The sequence below is a fragment of the Delphinus delphis genome, chromosome 12 (genome assembly GCF_949987515.2).
Source record: "Delphinus delphis chromosome 12, mDelDel1.2, whole genome shotgun sequence".
Taxonomy (NCBI): domain Eukaryota; kingdom Metazoa; phylum Chordata; class Mammalia; order Artiodactyla; family Delphinidae; genus Delphinus; species Delphinus delphis.
In genome coordinates this window covers 12842664-12859244 of record NC_082694.2, presented here as the reverse complement: position 1 = coordinate 12859244, position 16581 = coordinate 12842664, and the positions used below count along the sequence as shown (strand labels likewise).

General features: G+C 34.7%; 1 protein-coding gene across 1 annotated transcript in view; it reads right to left on the bottom strand.

The window, feature by feature from the left end:
* The window catches only part of ZC3H6 (zinc finger CCCH-type containing 6), a 53830-nt gene that overhangs the window by 3926 nt on the left and 33323 nt on the right, over positions 1-16581 (bottom strand). Inside the window, exons 5-11 of the mRNA XM_060027362.1 lie at positions 14493-14626; positions 9434-9550; positions 8697-8808; positions 6361-6470; positions 5101-5354; positions 2743-3254; positions 2188-2421 (exon numbers count right to left, since the gene is read on the bottom strand). Of these exons, the coding sequence (XP_059883345.1) occupies positions 2188-2421; positions 2743-3254; positions 5101-5354; positions 6361-6470; positions 8697-8808; positions 9434-9550; positions 14493-14626 (1473 nt within the window). The remainder of the gene's footprint in view (positions 1-2187; positions 2422-2742; positions 3255-5100; positions 5355-6360; positions 6471-8696; positions 8809-9433; positions 9551-14492; positions 14627-16581) is intronic.

Below are 16581 nucleotides of genomic sequence, written 5' to 3'. Positions count from 1 at the left end.
TATGTAACCCTAGTGTATTAGGCACAATGTTAAGACGCTTAACCATCAGAGGTCTTCTCTCTAGTAGAGAAGGGAATAAAAACTGATGCTTCAGGAGGGCGAGTCTCCTTCCTCGCCATTAAAACACACATAGGTTATCTCTGAATTGGCCATATGTATATATGTGTATATATATATGTGTATATATATATACATATATAATACATATACACGAACATATGTACACATACTCACACGTATCCTAGAATATCTTGGATCAATAGAACAGCATATATATTCTCACTTTTACCTCATCTCACTGCTCACTAATGTGTTTCCACAACATCGAACTTTAGTGCTACACACTTAGTTTGAACAGAACAGTGCTGATAAAACAAGCACTCGGGAAAGCAATTATACTCCAATAAAGATGTTAAAAAAAAAATACGTAGAACAGATCCTTCCCTCACAGCCCTCAGAAGGAATCCACCCTGCCGACACCTAGATCTCAGACTCCTGGCCCCCACAACTGTGAGACAATAAATATCTGTTGTTTAAGCCAAAACCAAAACCAAAACAACAACAACAACAAAAACAAGCACTCGTATTTAGGGTGGGGATGTGGCTTAAAATAGTATATATCAATATTATATCACAATGGCAAAAAGTTTTACTCATATCTCGGTGTCTGAAAAAACTACTTCTAGACACCGGATCTCTTTTCTTTTTTTTTTCCTTTGACTTCCAGGAAGTCTAGAGCTAGACTTGTGATTCACTTTCAGCTGTTGTAGTTATTTTAAATATTTCTGTATAGGAGCTTCACTCCTCATAGAATTTGGTACTTGATCCAGATAGGTAAGACAATCCAAATCTGATCCAAATAGGTAAGATGCTATTTTATTTTCACTTTCATATCAATGTATTTTATAAGCAGTCTTAAATTCTTTTTGGAATAAGAATGAATATAGAGCAGAAAGAAAGTAGAACAGTAGAGAAAGGTCAGTGGAAAGCAGATATTAGACAGAAAATGATAGTTAAGAGGTTTCTATGAGCATTTTATCAAAGGACAAATAAAATTTATACAGGCAATAAAATTTCTAACAATGAACAAAAACACAAAAAACCTAGCTGTTTAAGAAGTTTTCTGTATTCCGAGAAAACAAGCCTCATAAAACATTACCAATTTTATAGTATTATAGTATAAAATTTTGTATCATGTAGAAAAGTTTTAATTTTCTTATCTATGAAAACATAAAGCTTTGTTACTTTAAAGAAAGATTACCATTAAAATGGCTGCGTATTAAAATTAGCACCTAAAAGAGTACACATAAATTTTACAGGAATTAACTTATTAGAAATTCCTCATTTCCCTGTCATGCTAAATAAATGAAGAGTTAATAACACCTTTTTTGAAAACATAACAATGTTTATATAATAGCTTGTAGCTACCTAGTGTTATCTAGTTTTACATAGTTATTCATAAATTTCATGGGGCTTTGTTTTTTGGCTGCACCTCGAGGTATGCAAAACTTCGCAGACCAGGGATCAAACCCGTCTCCCCTGCAGTGGAAGTGCAGTCTCTTAACCACTGGACTGCCAGGGAAGCCCTAAATTTCATGTTTAAGAGTGGCCAAACATCAATTTTGTAATTCATAAGAAGAACTGGGTGATTTAAAGTTCTCTGCCCTTAACTGAGTTAACTAATTGCTGTACACATATCAATATCAAAAATACTAAGGGAAACTTAGTGTCCCCACGTAGTCTTTTAAATTAAAAATAATATTCCTTAATAACATAGCAGAACCTGAAGTATACAGCCTCTGCCCATGAAAATCTAATAATCAAATAACTTTGAGCTTGAGTTACAGGTTAAAATTCCTGAACTGGAAGGTATCTTGTTCCTGTTCTATTTATTTTCTTTAAAAAAGAAAAAAGAAAAAAGGCATAATAGCAAGTCTGCTTGCCCAGGCCTCACACTCCAGCTTCAGTCTCTTTATTGCTTCAAATCAAACCCTTTGCAATTAACTACTAATGCATCAATGGCACTGGAAACTACAATCAATCCCAAGAAGATAGGAGCTATGAGATAAATTGGAAATAGAATAGATAGTTCACAGGAACTCCTTTTTCAAATTTTAACTTATTCAAGACCATTTCAGGAACTGAGTGATCCAAATAGGTAAGATGCTATCATACCACCTGACACACCTTCTTCCTTGCTTGGTGCCCTCTGAGGTTGGGTGCTGCCTGGTTCTTCATCTTCTTGGTATTTCTGAGTAAGTCTAACAAAAAGAGCTCTCTGCACTGCAGGGAGGAGACCTGGTGCAGGCAGGGGGCCATGGCCTGTCACATTACTGCTGCTGTCAGACCCACTCCCGCGGGTAGGTGAGTCTTGAACGATAGGAGGCTGATGCTGGGCAAATTCACCATGCCACGTCCCATCTACATACATAACACGGAAAGAGACACTGATTTAGCGTAAAACTCCACTAGACAAGTACCACTGTGAGTTGTAAGAAATTGAGTTACAGTAATATCACATTTGATTATCAGATTATTATGTGATTGTAAGCACTTTTCAAGGTTATCTAAAGGTCTATTGTTACAAATATTTGGTTAAATTTAAATCATATTTTAATGTTTCAATTTCATCACATTTTACGTTGCTTTATTTAAAACATGCATTCTTTCCATGCTTTTAAAGAAAAATAGGACTCCAGATATTTTAAATTAGAAATGAGTTATTTCAAAAGGTAAGCTTACCACCAGAGTTATTGGGTGGCTGAAAATTATGTACAGCATGCTGTGAATAGTAATTGTCATAAAACTCAGCTGGGTTTTGTAAGGACTCATAATTGGTATTGAGCTGCATTTCACCAGGACTTTGCAGGTGTGATGAACCTGGAGAACAGTGATTCTCTCTAGGTACTTTCATCATGTGTTCTGGAAAGCCAGGGCAATGGTAAGCACCACTCATATTTGGTGGTGTCAAAGGTGTATCCGGTTGAACAAGTACTCCCGCTTGACTGTGAGGGCCTACAATTCCAGGTGGACCAGGCGGCAAAGGTGGGCTCTGCGGCATTGGTAGACCAGGAGGTCCTGCGCATGGATGATGTCCAGGGGAGCCTGGGTGCATCACAGGACTATTGTGTCCCTGAGACATATTAGGTCCGGGACCTGGACTTGACCCAGAACTATACATATGTTGAGTATGTGGGCTGCTTTCCTGAAATTGTGGTCCTGGTGGTGAGGCACTGTTATAAAATGCTGGTGGCCTGTAGACAAAAGAATAATATTTCTTAGTTCAAAGAAAAGAGGCAAACAAGAATGTTACATTTCTAAATAGATATTGGTTGAATGTGTTACAGTATCAGAAGAGAAAACTATATTTTTAAGAAGCAATTTATTCCATATTATCTATAAGTAGAAACACCAACATATGTATCTTGCCTTCATTTTAGCACACAAGTTTTCTAAATTGCTGCTTACTATCATCTGTTCTAAAACTTAATATTGATGTTTTCAAAAATATAGAAAAATACAAAGATAAATATGATTCATCTCTAATCCTATCACCCAGAGATAAACTTTTTGATTGGTTCTCTTCTAATCCTTTTTCTAGGTACACACAGACCTTTTTATAACAAAATTAGAATTATACTATATAAACGTACTGCTTGTATTATAATTTCTAATTGGTTATTGCTTGACATGAAAAGATTTTAGTTTTTGAATGTTGCTCTTCTTTCTGGGCATCTTACTAATTTGATTACAGTTGGGCCTCCATATCGGCAGGTTCTGCATCCACAGATTCAACCAACTGCAGATCGAAAATATTCAGAAGAAAAAAATTGCAAAAAGTTCTGAAAGCAAAACTTGATTTGCTGTATGTACTCCAGCAACTATTTACATAGTATCTACATTGTATTTACAACTATTTACATAACATTTGCATTGTATTAGGTATTACAGATAATCCAGAGATTATTTAAAGTATACGGGAGTATGTATGAAGGTTATACGCAAATACTTCACCATTTTAATATAAAGGACTTGAGCATCTGTGGATTTTGGTATCCATGGAGCTCCTGTAACCAATCCTCCTGAGACACCCAGGAACAACTGTACAACTTCTAATAGTTTTGTCAGTGATTCCTTTGGGTTTACTAAGGGAAAATGCCCAAATAATGAGTCTGCCCCACCATTTCTAATCATATCTATTCTATCTTTCTCTTTTTGCATTGACTAGGATCTAATCTATAATATTTAGCCAAGCAGTGGACAGACTTGTCTTCTTCTTGACTTTAATAGAAACACTTTTTTTTTTTTTGCGGTAAGCAGGCCTCTCACTGTTGTGGCTTCTCCCGTTGCGAAGCACAGGCTCCGGACGCGCAGGCTCAGCTGCCATGGCTCACGGGCCCAGCCGCTCCGCGGCATGTGGGATCTTCCCGGACCGGGGCACGAACCCGTGTCCCCTGCATCGGCAGGCGGACTCTCAACCACTGCGCCACCAGGGGAGCCCAATAGAAATACTTTTAATGGCTCATATTAACTGTGATATTTGCTACAGATTTCTTATTCCTCAATTGCTGAGATCTCATTGCTTCCCCGAGTCTTCAGGATTAAAAGAATAATCAACAATGGGACTTAGAGCCCAGGTGCACAGACCCTGGTGGATGGGAAACAGGACCGGAAAATGCAAACTTGGATGCAGCCTTATCCAGAGGTTTTCCTCTAACAGCCCAAGGAACGACTTCTCTAAAAGAATGAATATGCTGGAGACATATTACCCACTATTTGAAGATGTTATCAGTGACAGTCCTGCCTCATAACAAGGTGGTAGGAATGCCAGTTCCATCCACCTGGCAGTGCCCTTCAGGATTAGTGTGTGGAGAGGTTTCTGAAGCTGTGTTAAGGATTCTGTACAGAAAAGCACTGATGGCATGGCAGGCAGCAGAGGGTGGGGCAAAAAGGAAGTGGGAAGCAGCAGTTGGGGTGCATGCCAGACATCTGCTACCTCTACCTAAGTTTAATTATATGATTGACATGGAATACAAGTTAGTTTCTTAATAAGAATTTTTAGGGGGAAAATGCAGCCATTTTTTGAAAAATTTAACTTACTTCTTCCCAATTTTATGTGCTAAATCCACAGTAGGTTTTACAACTATTTCAAAGAGAGATGGAATTTTCTTGAAATCATCAGAGAGATCTGTCTGAAAATCATCTTCGGGATCAGAAAAGGGAAAATGCTCTGGTGGGGTTGGCAGAAGCCCAACTCCTGGAGGCGGTTTGGGAAGAGGAGTTATGCCACGCTTTCTAAGTTCTTCTAACTCTCTTTCATCTTCATTTGTAGCTTCTTCTTCAGTATTCAACACCTAAAAATAATCGGCAAGGATTACTATTTCAAAACGAGCTTTCTTCCTCACATTTAAAACTGTGACGACTTGAGTAAACTAGTTTTGTTAATAGAAAAATACAGTATTAAAGTTGAAATAGATCAGAGATAGCTAACTACTTTTTTATAAAGAATATGAGGTTCAAAGAGGTAAAGGATATTTCTTAAAGTAAATTAGCTTTTTTAGAGGTCAAATTTTGTGGTTGCCAAGGTAGTGGGAGGAAGAACTGGATGAAGGTACTAAAAAGGTACAAACTTCGAGCTATAAGATAAATAAGTACTAGGGATGTAAAGTATAACATGGTAAATGTAATTAACAGTGCTGTATATTATATATAAAAGCTGTTAAGAGAGTAAATCCCAAGAGTTTTCATCACAAGGAAAAAAATCTTTTCTACTTCTTTAATTTTGTATCTATGTGAGATGATGGATGTTCACTAAATTTACTGTGATCATCATTTCAAGATGTATGTAAGTCAAATCATTATGTTGTACACCTTGAATTTATATAGTGCTGTATGCCAATTATATCTCAGTAAAATTGGAAAATAAATAAACTGCATTTGAACAGAAGCTCAACTGAGAGAAATAAAATTTATGAGGGACTGGTTCAAAAAATTAGGTTTTTTAATGGCAGAACAATGATAAGAACAAAAGATTCTGTTTTTTTTTTAAGGTTAAGGCAATTGTATTACTTACTATCATTAATAAGTAAAGGATACTATAACAGGTGCCACTATTGAGCATTTACTATTTACTAGGAGTGGTATGAAGTGTTTCATATACATCACATAATTTAATCTTTTAAGAACAAAAGATTCTTAATTCTTAGTCCAATATTCCTGCTTTTCTAACACATTACATTAACAGAATAAAACATAAACTAACAAGTCCTTGATCTCTCAGCAGAGTTTTATAAACTATGACTTATAAAACATGATTCAAGTCAAATGAATCTGTAATCAAGGTACAAAAATATTACTCACTTTGTCCAAAAGTTTCTTTGTTTCTTTAGTGAGATCATCATGTGAAAATTTACAGTTGTCTCCTTGGTAACATTTTGCTCCACTATGATAGAACTTGCATGGAAATTCATGTAAATAAAAATATTAAGGAATAGACCACGTAAAATCAAACTCTCATATTTTTATACCCAAAAACATAACTGCTGAATCAATGACTTTATTACTAATACTGTACTAAATTTTCTATAATCACACAATTTTTTAAATTTTAAATATTTTAAATACATGGCAAAACATTCAAAAAATTTTAAGTCTCCTCTACTCTATTAAAACTAGAAAACATTTTTTAAGAGCTTAACTTTTGTATTTAGAAAAAACTTGACTGTACAAACTATATTACCTGTTATTTTTTTCTGTCAGTGATAAATGTTTATATCTTCTATCATAACAGAGTTAGTAATGTGGGTAATTAACACAGACTTCCTTAGAAAGAGCTTTGGGTCAAGATTTTACAAATCATCTCCCAAATTACCATAATATAAATTATGCCAAAAATTCTGTGCAAAATCTAGATGCCTTCACCACTGATCAAAAGAGTCATGTTAAAGTTTCAATAGTTTGTTGAGAGTACCATGATACGAAATGTTAAGTATAAATGTTAAGCTTGGATAATTAGCTAATTCCATTAATATTCTTTTTTCTCAATAACCATTTTTTTAATTGAAGTATAGTTAATTTACAATGTTGTGTAAGCTTCAGGTATACAGCAAAGTGATTCAGTTACACATATATGTATCTATTCTTTTTCAAGAAAACAATTTTTTAAAGTAAAAATATTTATGATGGCTATAGCAAATATTATAGTGTAATTTAATTATGTAAACTCTGTTACTTTACTCAATAAAATAAAATATAGAACAAATAAATTTTGTAGCAAGAGCTCATATCTATGAAGAAAATAAAGGGGTCTGATATGTCAAATATCCCAAAAATGAAAACTACAGGCTAATCTTACTTAAAATTTTAGAGATAAACTTCTAAAGAAAATATTAAATCTAGAAGTATAGTGAAAAATATACCATTTTCAGGTAGTGTATGTTCTGGAAATTTCTGGGTAGTTTTAGGAAATTTATTATTGTAATCATCACATTGATAAGGTCAAGAGAGAAAAATCATGTGATCATCTTAGCAGATACAAAAGGCAACTGATAAAATTCAAGATCTTTTTTTGATATTAAAAACTGTTAGTAAAATAAGGATATACATACTTGAGTTTTAAAAAAAATCAATATTAAATCTACAGCCAAAGCAAAAGGGCATTATCTTTGAAACATGTATTATGCTGCCACAATCACTATTATTTAACATTTTTCTGGAAGTATGGACAATACAGTTGAAATTGTCATCCCACAGATGGCATGACTATGGAGAAAAACATAAGAATAGATGGAAAGCTTTAAGAAACAGTTCAGTAAGGTATCTGGTTTCTAAAGAAGTACGTCAAATCTGAAAAAAAATTTTCTTTGATTGAATAAGACAAATTTATCATAACATTTTGATAAAGAAAAAAGGAGTATCTGCCCTAGTAAATATCAAATATAATATTACAGAGGGGAATGGTCAAAGAGCACAACGTGTAACAGTAGTATAGAAGCAGAATTATGCACAGAGGAAAATTTAGAATATGGTTAAGGTGATCTTTTAAATCTGTGAAGAGGGGACAATGAGCTAACCATTTGGAAAAAAATAAGGTCCTTACTGAAGGACAGTATACATATATATATATATATATATATATATATATATATATATATATAATTTATTTATTTATTTATTTATTTATTTTTTTAAAGGACCATATATAGTGAAATGCCATAGGGGTGGAGGTAGGAATACAACTGAAATGTATAGATTTCCAAAGGGAGAAGTAGGGAAGAATATATAGTGCTTATCATTAGGTGGTAAGATTTGATAAGACTGGTTTAATAATTTCCAACAATGACAATTTATTACTTATGAACCTAAGTAAATAATCATTTAGTCACAGAATAAATATGTTGCGAACTACTCCTTCAGGAAGCACAGTCTCTTGAAATACTTATAAGCTGAGTATATTAAATATGAAGTATATTTATTTCATAGATTTTTTTCCAAAGGGAAGTTATTTCGTTTCCCTAAAGAAAAAAATTCAGTTTGCCCTTTTGAAGTGCAAAGGCTGATTAGACCTGGTTTATATAACGTGCTATTTTAAATTTAAAACCAAACTAGGCTTTCTGGGTTGTACTTATGATTTTTAAAGTCTCAGTGATGCTTGAAAACTACAATATTTTGGTTAACATGTTTTTAATAAAGGATATTATGCATATAAATGCAGTTCTCTCCTTTGGTACAATATCCTTGTAAATAAAATTTGCAGATCTCTTTTCTCTTCTCCAACTCTGCATCATGATCAAATTTACATTGATCTCCCTGTTCACAAAAAAAGAAAAGAAGAAAGAGGGAAAAAAAAGAAACCACTGAATTGAATTTTCTCCATGGTGTTTCATGGTAGAACTATGGTCATATCTCCAGTCTTTAAATAATGAGCTAATAATAATTCAAACAGTCCTTAGAATTCTTGCCCAAGACAGTGGATGTGGCTCTTTGCAGAGAGCCAGCACAGTCAGCATGACCTCAGAGGATACTGCCTGGCTCCACCAGCACTCACCATTTGTAGCTGAGCTACTCTGGGGACTTATTTAACCTCCTGGTTTGGCCATGTTAAAAATGAGGATAATAACAGTGACTACAATTCACTGTGTCACTGTAAAGATTAAAACATTTAATATTAGTAATCTACTTTGAACAGTACTTGCCATACAGTCAGCATCATGTGTTTGTTAAATAAAATCTCATTTCAACAAGTTATATTACTGCCCCAGAATATAATTAAATGAGTTCTGATATACAGTATTCAATGCAAGATACATTTTGAAGAACCAGTTTTATTACAAGTATATGAGAAATGAAAAAACTAACCACCCCCTAAAATGACTTTACATTTTAAAGATTATTTCAGAAGTTAAAATGATTTATGATACCCCTATAAATTTACCTTAATACATCTCCCTTCCAGAAAGTATTTACAGATTTGTTTTCCTTTATGTTCCACTGTGTGCTGATTAATAAATTCCTGAGTCATAACCTTCCATTTTTTCCCTGGTTTACTATACTGCAAGAAAAAAAATTATTTAAATAAAACATATGAAGTAGTAAAAAGGTATTAAAATGTATAGTCAAATGAATCTAGAAAGCAGTATACATTGATTATTAAAAGTAGTGAAGACTGGACATTCTGATGCTATTCATTTACTTGGAGAGAGATATGCTTCTAGAAAAGTGCTTATTGCTATACTAGTAGTTGCAAAGAACGCTATTTCTAATTTAATGAGGACATACAACTACATTTTTCAAAGTAAAATTATGAAAATCTTGAAAATTAACAATAATACTTTGGCAAAGGTACAATAAAATATTTACTCTCGTGTACTGTTGATGGAAGACGTACAATATCCATACTGTTTGACACAAAATTTGTACTTTTCAGGATTATTCTGAAGGAATTATCCGGAAGGCACACAAAGAGTTATTCACAAAAATAACTACTGCAGAATTATTTACAAGTAAAACAAACAAACAAAACAAAATCTAGAAATACTGTACCCATCCAAAACTAGGAGACAAGTCAAACACATTATGATACACTTAGGTGGTAGAATATTATACTGTCATTAAAAAATCATGGGATGGAAAGACAATTTGGGGACATAAGAAAATGTTCACAATACCTTACCAAGTGAAAATGTGACCCCAGTTTATAATAATAAAGACAAAGAAAAAGACTAAAAGAATATACCCCTACCTTTAACAGTGTATGTCTCTAGGTATATCTCTAAAAAATTATAGATTGCTTGCGTGTGTGGTTATTTTGTACTTTCTATAGGAAAAAAATGGAGGATGCATTATCTTTAACTTTTAAATTAAGAAAAATTAGTATGTGGTAGAAAATCTCACAGCCCTACCTGTTTTTCTTAGTTCTTCTCCTCAGTCTCCTATTCAACTTTTGCTACAAGTATAAGAGGGTGGAGTAGCAAGAGAGTATGAAGCTTAGCCAAGCTAAGGACTTCCACTCATGAGTGCTATAAAATATCACTGTTTTTCAGGCTCTTAGCATGCACAGTGCCTTGAACATCGAGGAGCTTAATAACTATTGATATTTGCTCTTCTGATGTGATATCAGTTTTCCCTTTTCCCTCAATTTGTTAGAAGATGGAGAACAAAGCACAATCTACTGAAAACAGGAAACTGCCTCTCAGCAAACACTTAAGGAAATAGATGGCTAAACTTAAATCTGACCCTCAGGGCTCCCAACTGATGAAATATACATTTTACTAGAAGGATTCTGAAAAAAAGTACAAGAATACCAGGAAAATAGAGAATCTTTGAGGTTCTTTTAAAAAAATACATATATATACCCAAATTGCCCAAGGAAAACGCAAAGAAACTGCTTATACTCTACTCTGATGGGATCATTTAAAATGTCTTAAATCTACGTAAATTTTACTTACAAACATTTTCTATTTCTAGGCTCACTTAGAACAGGTAGATATAAATGACCAGTTCACATATGCCTTCTGTACAAGGAACTGTGGCTGTAATAAAATAGGCAGCCAAAGAGAGTGCATTGTGCAAAGTCAATGAGCCAACCTGAGGAATATAACTCTGAAATTAAAAAGTAAAAATATTAGGTAATCACCCTCCCCCCCAAAAAAACGCTGAAAAATGTACCAAGTTGTACCTATGTTTCATTAATAACTTACTCTTTCTATGTTACTTTCTAATGATACACCTCGTTGTCTTAACAGAGGATCGCTGGGGGCTGTTTTTTTCCAGTTTAGTTCTGTTTAAACAAGTAGCAAGTACTGCAGTACCCATAACTATGGGAAAACTATGGGAAAAATCAAGGTATTCTAGAAAATCTAAAGCAACTTGAACAAAATTTCAGGATAAAATAAAGTGCCTAGAAGGTCTTTTAAGCTTGAGCATACAGAAGAACCACAAATGTCCTCTATACATTTAAAAAATTTTTAATTTAATTTTTATTTTATATAGGAGTATAGCTGATTCACAATGTTGTGTTGTCCTCTATCCTTAAGATCTTTTATGAACTATAAGAGCTGGAAGAATGACAGAAGTAATCTAGTTCATCACCCTTACTGGACAAATATGAAAACTGAAGATTAGTGAAGTTAGTGACTTGCCAAAGTTTACGTTTCATGTTAGGAGAATCAAGATAGAACTCTTTGCACTGTATCACACTGTTTCAAAGAAAACACAATTCAAGAAAGAGGGAGAAGGAATTCCCTGGTAGTCCAGGGTTAGGACTCTGCGCTTCTACCGCAGGGGGGCATGGGTTTGATCCCTGGTCAGGGAACTAGGATCCCGCAAGCTGTGCGGTGTGGCCAGAAAAAAAAAAAAGAAAGAAAGAAAGAAAGAGAGAGAAGGAAAAGACAGAGAAAGGGAGGGAAAAACCAAACTACCCACTTGGTGATTTTAAAATTTATTTACTCTAGAGGATGTATTATATTGGTATAGGGAACAAGAGCATAAAAGATTTTTTAAATATACTAAAAGGAGGAGGAAATTAAAGGATCTACTGGGAAAAGAATATGTATTTATAAAAAAAATTTAATAGCTACTATAAAGACTAAAAAATTTTAGGAGTTTTATGGCCAAAAGACTGAATAAGGCTTTAAAATCCATCAAAAGTTTGCATGTTCTGTGACTATACTTGAGTTTTCAAGAAAATTAGTGTGGACATGCAGGTATTCCTAAATTTATCTGGCCTTTGGAGGATATTATACTCCTTGAAAAGGCAAGGGTAAAAATGGGTCTATGTTGGCCACTCCAAGTATGTTCACTCTACCCTGGATGGGCCTCCACCAAAGCACTCCTGAACATGAGCTGCTTCCTTGGACTCTGACACGCTCCTGCTTGTTTCTGGAACCGTAAGAAGAAATCTCTCATGAGAGCCAATAAACTGACATAGTGTTAATAACATATTTTAATCTTGATAAAGAAAGGAAACATATTCTAAATCTGATAAATGTAAAAGAAAGAATTTATTCTGATTTTCTACTACATGATAAAGAAATCTTTTAGTTGCAGCCCAGATCTGCAAACATCTAAAATGTTAGTGCTTGAAGAGGCCATTAGAATTAATACTGTACTCTAATTTTACAGATCGAGCAAACTGAAGCTCAGAGATAGGCAGTAACATGATCAACGCCACACTTCCTCGGAAGCTAATATTTTTTCACATATAGGGTATAAGTACTGAATATAGAAGAAGACTTACTTAGAAAACATTCACACTAATTTCGTCTAGTGAAAGCAGCACATCCTAGACATCTACACGTGTCTAGAAAGATGGACAGGCAGGTTATAGTCACCCAGAAATTCTAAGTTTGTTTCCATGGAGCGGTGAGTTAAGAGTAAATGTTAGTAGGTGTGTAGGAAAAAGAGTTCATGGTCAAGTAAATTTTGAAAATGATGGGTTGAACAAAGTAAAACAGACTTCTTTATGCCTAACCTGCTCAGAGTGTTTAATACATTAATGTTGACTGAGAATCCCCAAGAGTAGCGTAGCATGTGCTGGGTTTCACAAATTCATTTGGGCCCAAACTTCTTTTTTCTGTTAACAACTCCCTAAGTAGTACCTTAATGAGTACATATTAAGAAATCTTTGCCCATTATCTTTAAACCCAGAAATGAGAAAACTGAGCATTTTCCAATTATAATATGTTACTATCCCTTTTCTTTTTTTTTTAATTTTTAAAAAAATTTTGCCCGCATTGGGTCTTTGCTGCTGTGCACAGGCTTTCTCTAGTTGTGGTGAGTGTGGGCTACTCTTCGTTGTGGTGCGCGGGCTTCTCATCACAGTGGCTTCTCTTGTTGCAGAGCACAGGCTCTAGGTGCGTGGGCTTCAGTAGTTGTGGCACGTGGGCTCAGTAGTTGTGGCGTATGGGCTTAGCTGCTCCGCAGCATGTGGGATCTTCCCGGACCAGGGCTCAAACCCGTGCCCCTGCATTGGCAGGCAGATTCTTAGCTACTGCACCACCAGGGAAGCCCCTACTATCCCTTTTCTATCAATCAAGGTTGCAGCTACTGATAACCCACCCTTGCTCTGTACAATTCAATCAAATCTTACTGGAACAGTGGCAGAATACAGGAATTGGACCACTCTAATCCAGAAAGTCGCTACAAGGTTGAAATGTACTGTTCAGAGTTCAGTTCAATTCAACATGTATTTATTCAATACCTACTATACACATAATTCATAAATTCATCTTTCCAACCATTTATACCTCCTTTTTTCTCTTTTAATGATTTCAACTGTAATAAGTAAGTGAATTTACTGCTATCTCCCTTCTTGGTCCTGCTACGTATTGAGCTATTAGCATTTTATTGCCATTTGCATCTAGGGACCGTGACTCCTAGGAAAGGAAAGTACAACAGAGAACTAACAGAACAAACATTTTTGCTTTCAGACATATCAATTTTATTTTGAGGTGCTTTCCAACTTACCGATTTTATTTCGAGGGCACCAAAACGTGCATCTGTGTGCTACTATCAAAACTAATTAAAACAATACTTCTTTTCTGGAGTTCATCTATACTCATTCGATCTGAACTGGAAAATTTTCATTTACTAGGAAAGTAGCATTAAAATCACAATGCTGGGCTTCCCTGGTGGCAGAGTGGTTAAGAATCTACCTGCCAGTGCAGGGGACATGGGTTCAAGCCCTGGTCCAGGAAGATCCCACATGCCACGGAGCAACTAAGCCCGTGCGCCACAACTACTGAGCCCACGTACCACAACTACTGAGCCCGCGCACCTAGAGCCCGTGCTCCTCAACAAGAGAAGCCACCTCAGTGAGAAGCCCGCTCACCGCAACTAGAGAAAGCCCACGCGTGGCACCGAAGACACAGTGCAGCCAAAAGTAAATAAATTAAATAAATAAATTAAAAAAAAATCACAATGCTTTCTTTTGCAGCCAAATAAGTTACAAAACGGAAAAGCTCCTCTCCTCATTATATATAAATTCTCAGTACCTCTTGAAAGTCATCCGTTCCTGAAAACACATTAGGCCCTTTATTGGCCCTTCCTCCACGGTCTTTGCGTTTGATTTTCTTCGGCAAGCCGCGTCCACGAGCAACATTAAAACTTTTAACCCTCTGTTCAATACCTAAAAAAGTTAAAATGTACTTCAGATAGTTAAAAAAACAGCACACTAGACAATCTACTAGTTTACAGGGAATAGCTTATTTTAAATAGTCTATAATGTACAGTGTATTCTTTTTTTCCCTTTAGATTCAGTGAAAACAATTAATTCAGTCTTTACATTTTACTTCGTGGGTACTGCTCCTTATTGTTTTGTTTCTTAAGGGATGTTAACAACATAAGGAAGGCAAGAAACAAGGACATATACATGGCTGGAGAGGTCAAATCTAGTTTTATTCTTCTCAATTTTCCTTAGAATAAGCAATTAACAATGTTTTCTGTTTTTAAGAGAATTAAATATTACACTCATCTCTAAGGAAGACACTGTAGGTATTCGTGATTAATTTGTGGCAAATTGAGTTTCTACTGATAATGTTGAACAGACATCACATATATCTCCAAGCAAAATTTATACTTGTCTTTTACTTTTGAAAAACTTGATATTTAAAAGTCTCTAAAGAGATACTCAAATGACTAAAATTATATATTAGGGTAGTAAGTTACAATACAAAGTGATTTCTCATTATATCAAAGTCATACTGAACTAATAAGTTTTCTAATGATATTAAACCTACAAAATAGCCAATAGATATATAGAAAAATGTTTCACTTCATTAAAGAAATCAAAGAAATTAAAAATTTAAAGATAACATAACTATTTTCACCTCATAGAATAATGTTGGTAGGGATTTGGAGAAATTGGCATTTGCACACACTGGCAGGGGTGTTATAAATGGCTACATCACCTTTTTGGATATCAACTTTGTATATGGATCAAAAATCTTCAAATGTAGCTATGTCTTTTGACTCAATTCTATATTTCAGCATTTACTCTCAAAAAAAAAAATGTTTGCCAAGATGTGTATAAATATGCAGGGTTAATCACAGAATTTTTAAAAATGGGTGCAACTTAAATCCCAAATAATTACTAACAAACAAACCTAACAGTTTAGTAGACAAATTATGGCATATCTATTTAATTGAATAGAATGTAGACATTAAAATCTACTCATTAACATCAGAATGACTGAGGTACAATTCACAGTTAAGGGAGAAAAACAAGTTATAACAGTGTATATAGTTTTTTGTTAAAAAATAATTGTCAAAAAATTCTAGATGAATGTATACCGGGGAATTCCCTGGCAGTCCAGTGGTTAGGACTCCGTGATTCTACTGCAGGGGGCCTGGGTTTGATCCCTGGTTGGGGAACTAAGATCCCACAAGCTGTGGCACAGCCAAAAAAAAAAAAAAAACAAAGTATACCAAAAATATTAATAGTAATTGTCTCTGGGAGTAGGGATTCAAACTGCTTTTGTTTTATCTTTGATCTTTGCTGGGTTATCTTTTCTACACATAGAAAAAGTTTTCTACATTTGACCATATACTATTTTCATAATTCTGGGGGAAAAATGAAAGTCAAAATAAAATGCAATACTCAATTCTTTAACAGAACAAACAGAAAGAGTTTGAAAGGAAGAACCCCAGGTGGGAAGGGATGAACAAGGCCTCTACATTCCCCTTATTCCCCAAGTGGAATGATCCCTGACACCACTATGTCTGGACTCCAGGAACAAACTTACTAATTACAATAGCATATGCATAGACAAATTCCTGTCTCTTTAGTTCAACAAAGCCTAGATCCACATTTTTCAAAGGAATTTTGCTTGGAAATCAAGAAAAAATAAAGCCATAAAAATAACCAAATTTACTCGTAACTGATTCCTTTTTTCAATGATAATTAAATGATAGTTACATAGGGCTTGGTGCTCACTACTTCACCTCAGCCTCATCTCGCTCCAGTTTTCTTGAAGCAGACATATTGACTGGACAGTTCTTAAGGCTGATTTGACCCTGATGTTACCCATAATTTCTATGGCAATCTTGTACTGGTCTCTCCAGGGACGATGTACCTCAATATAG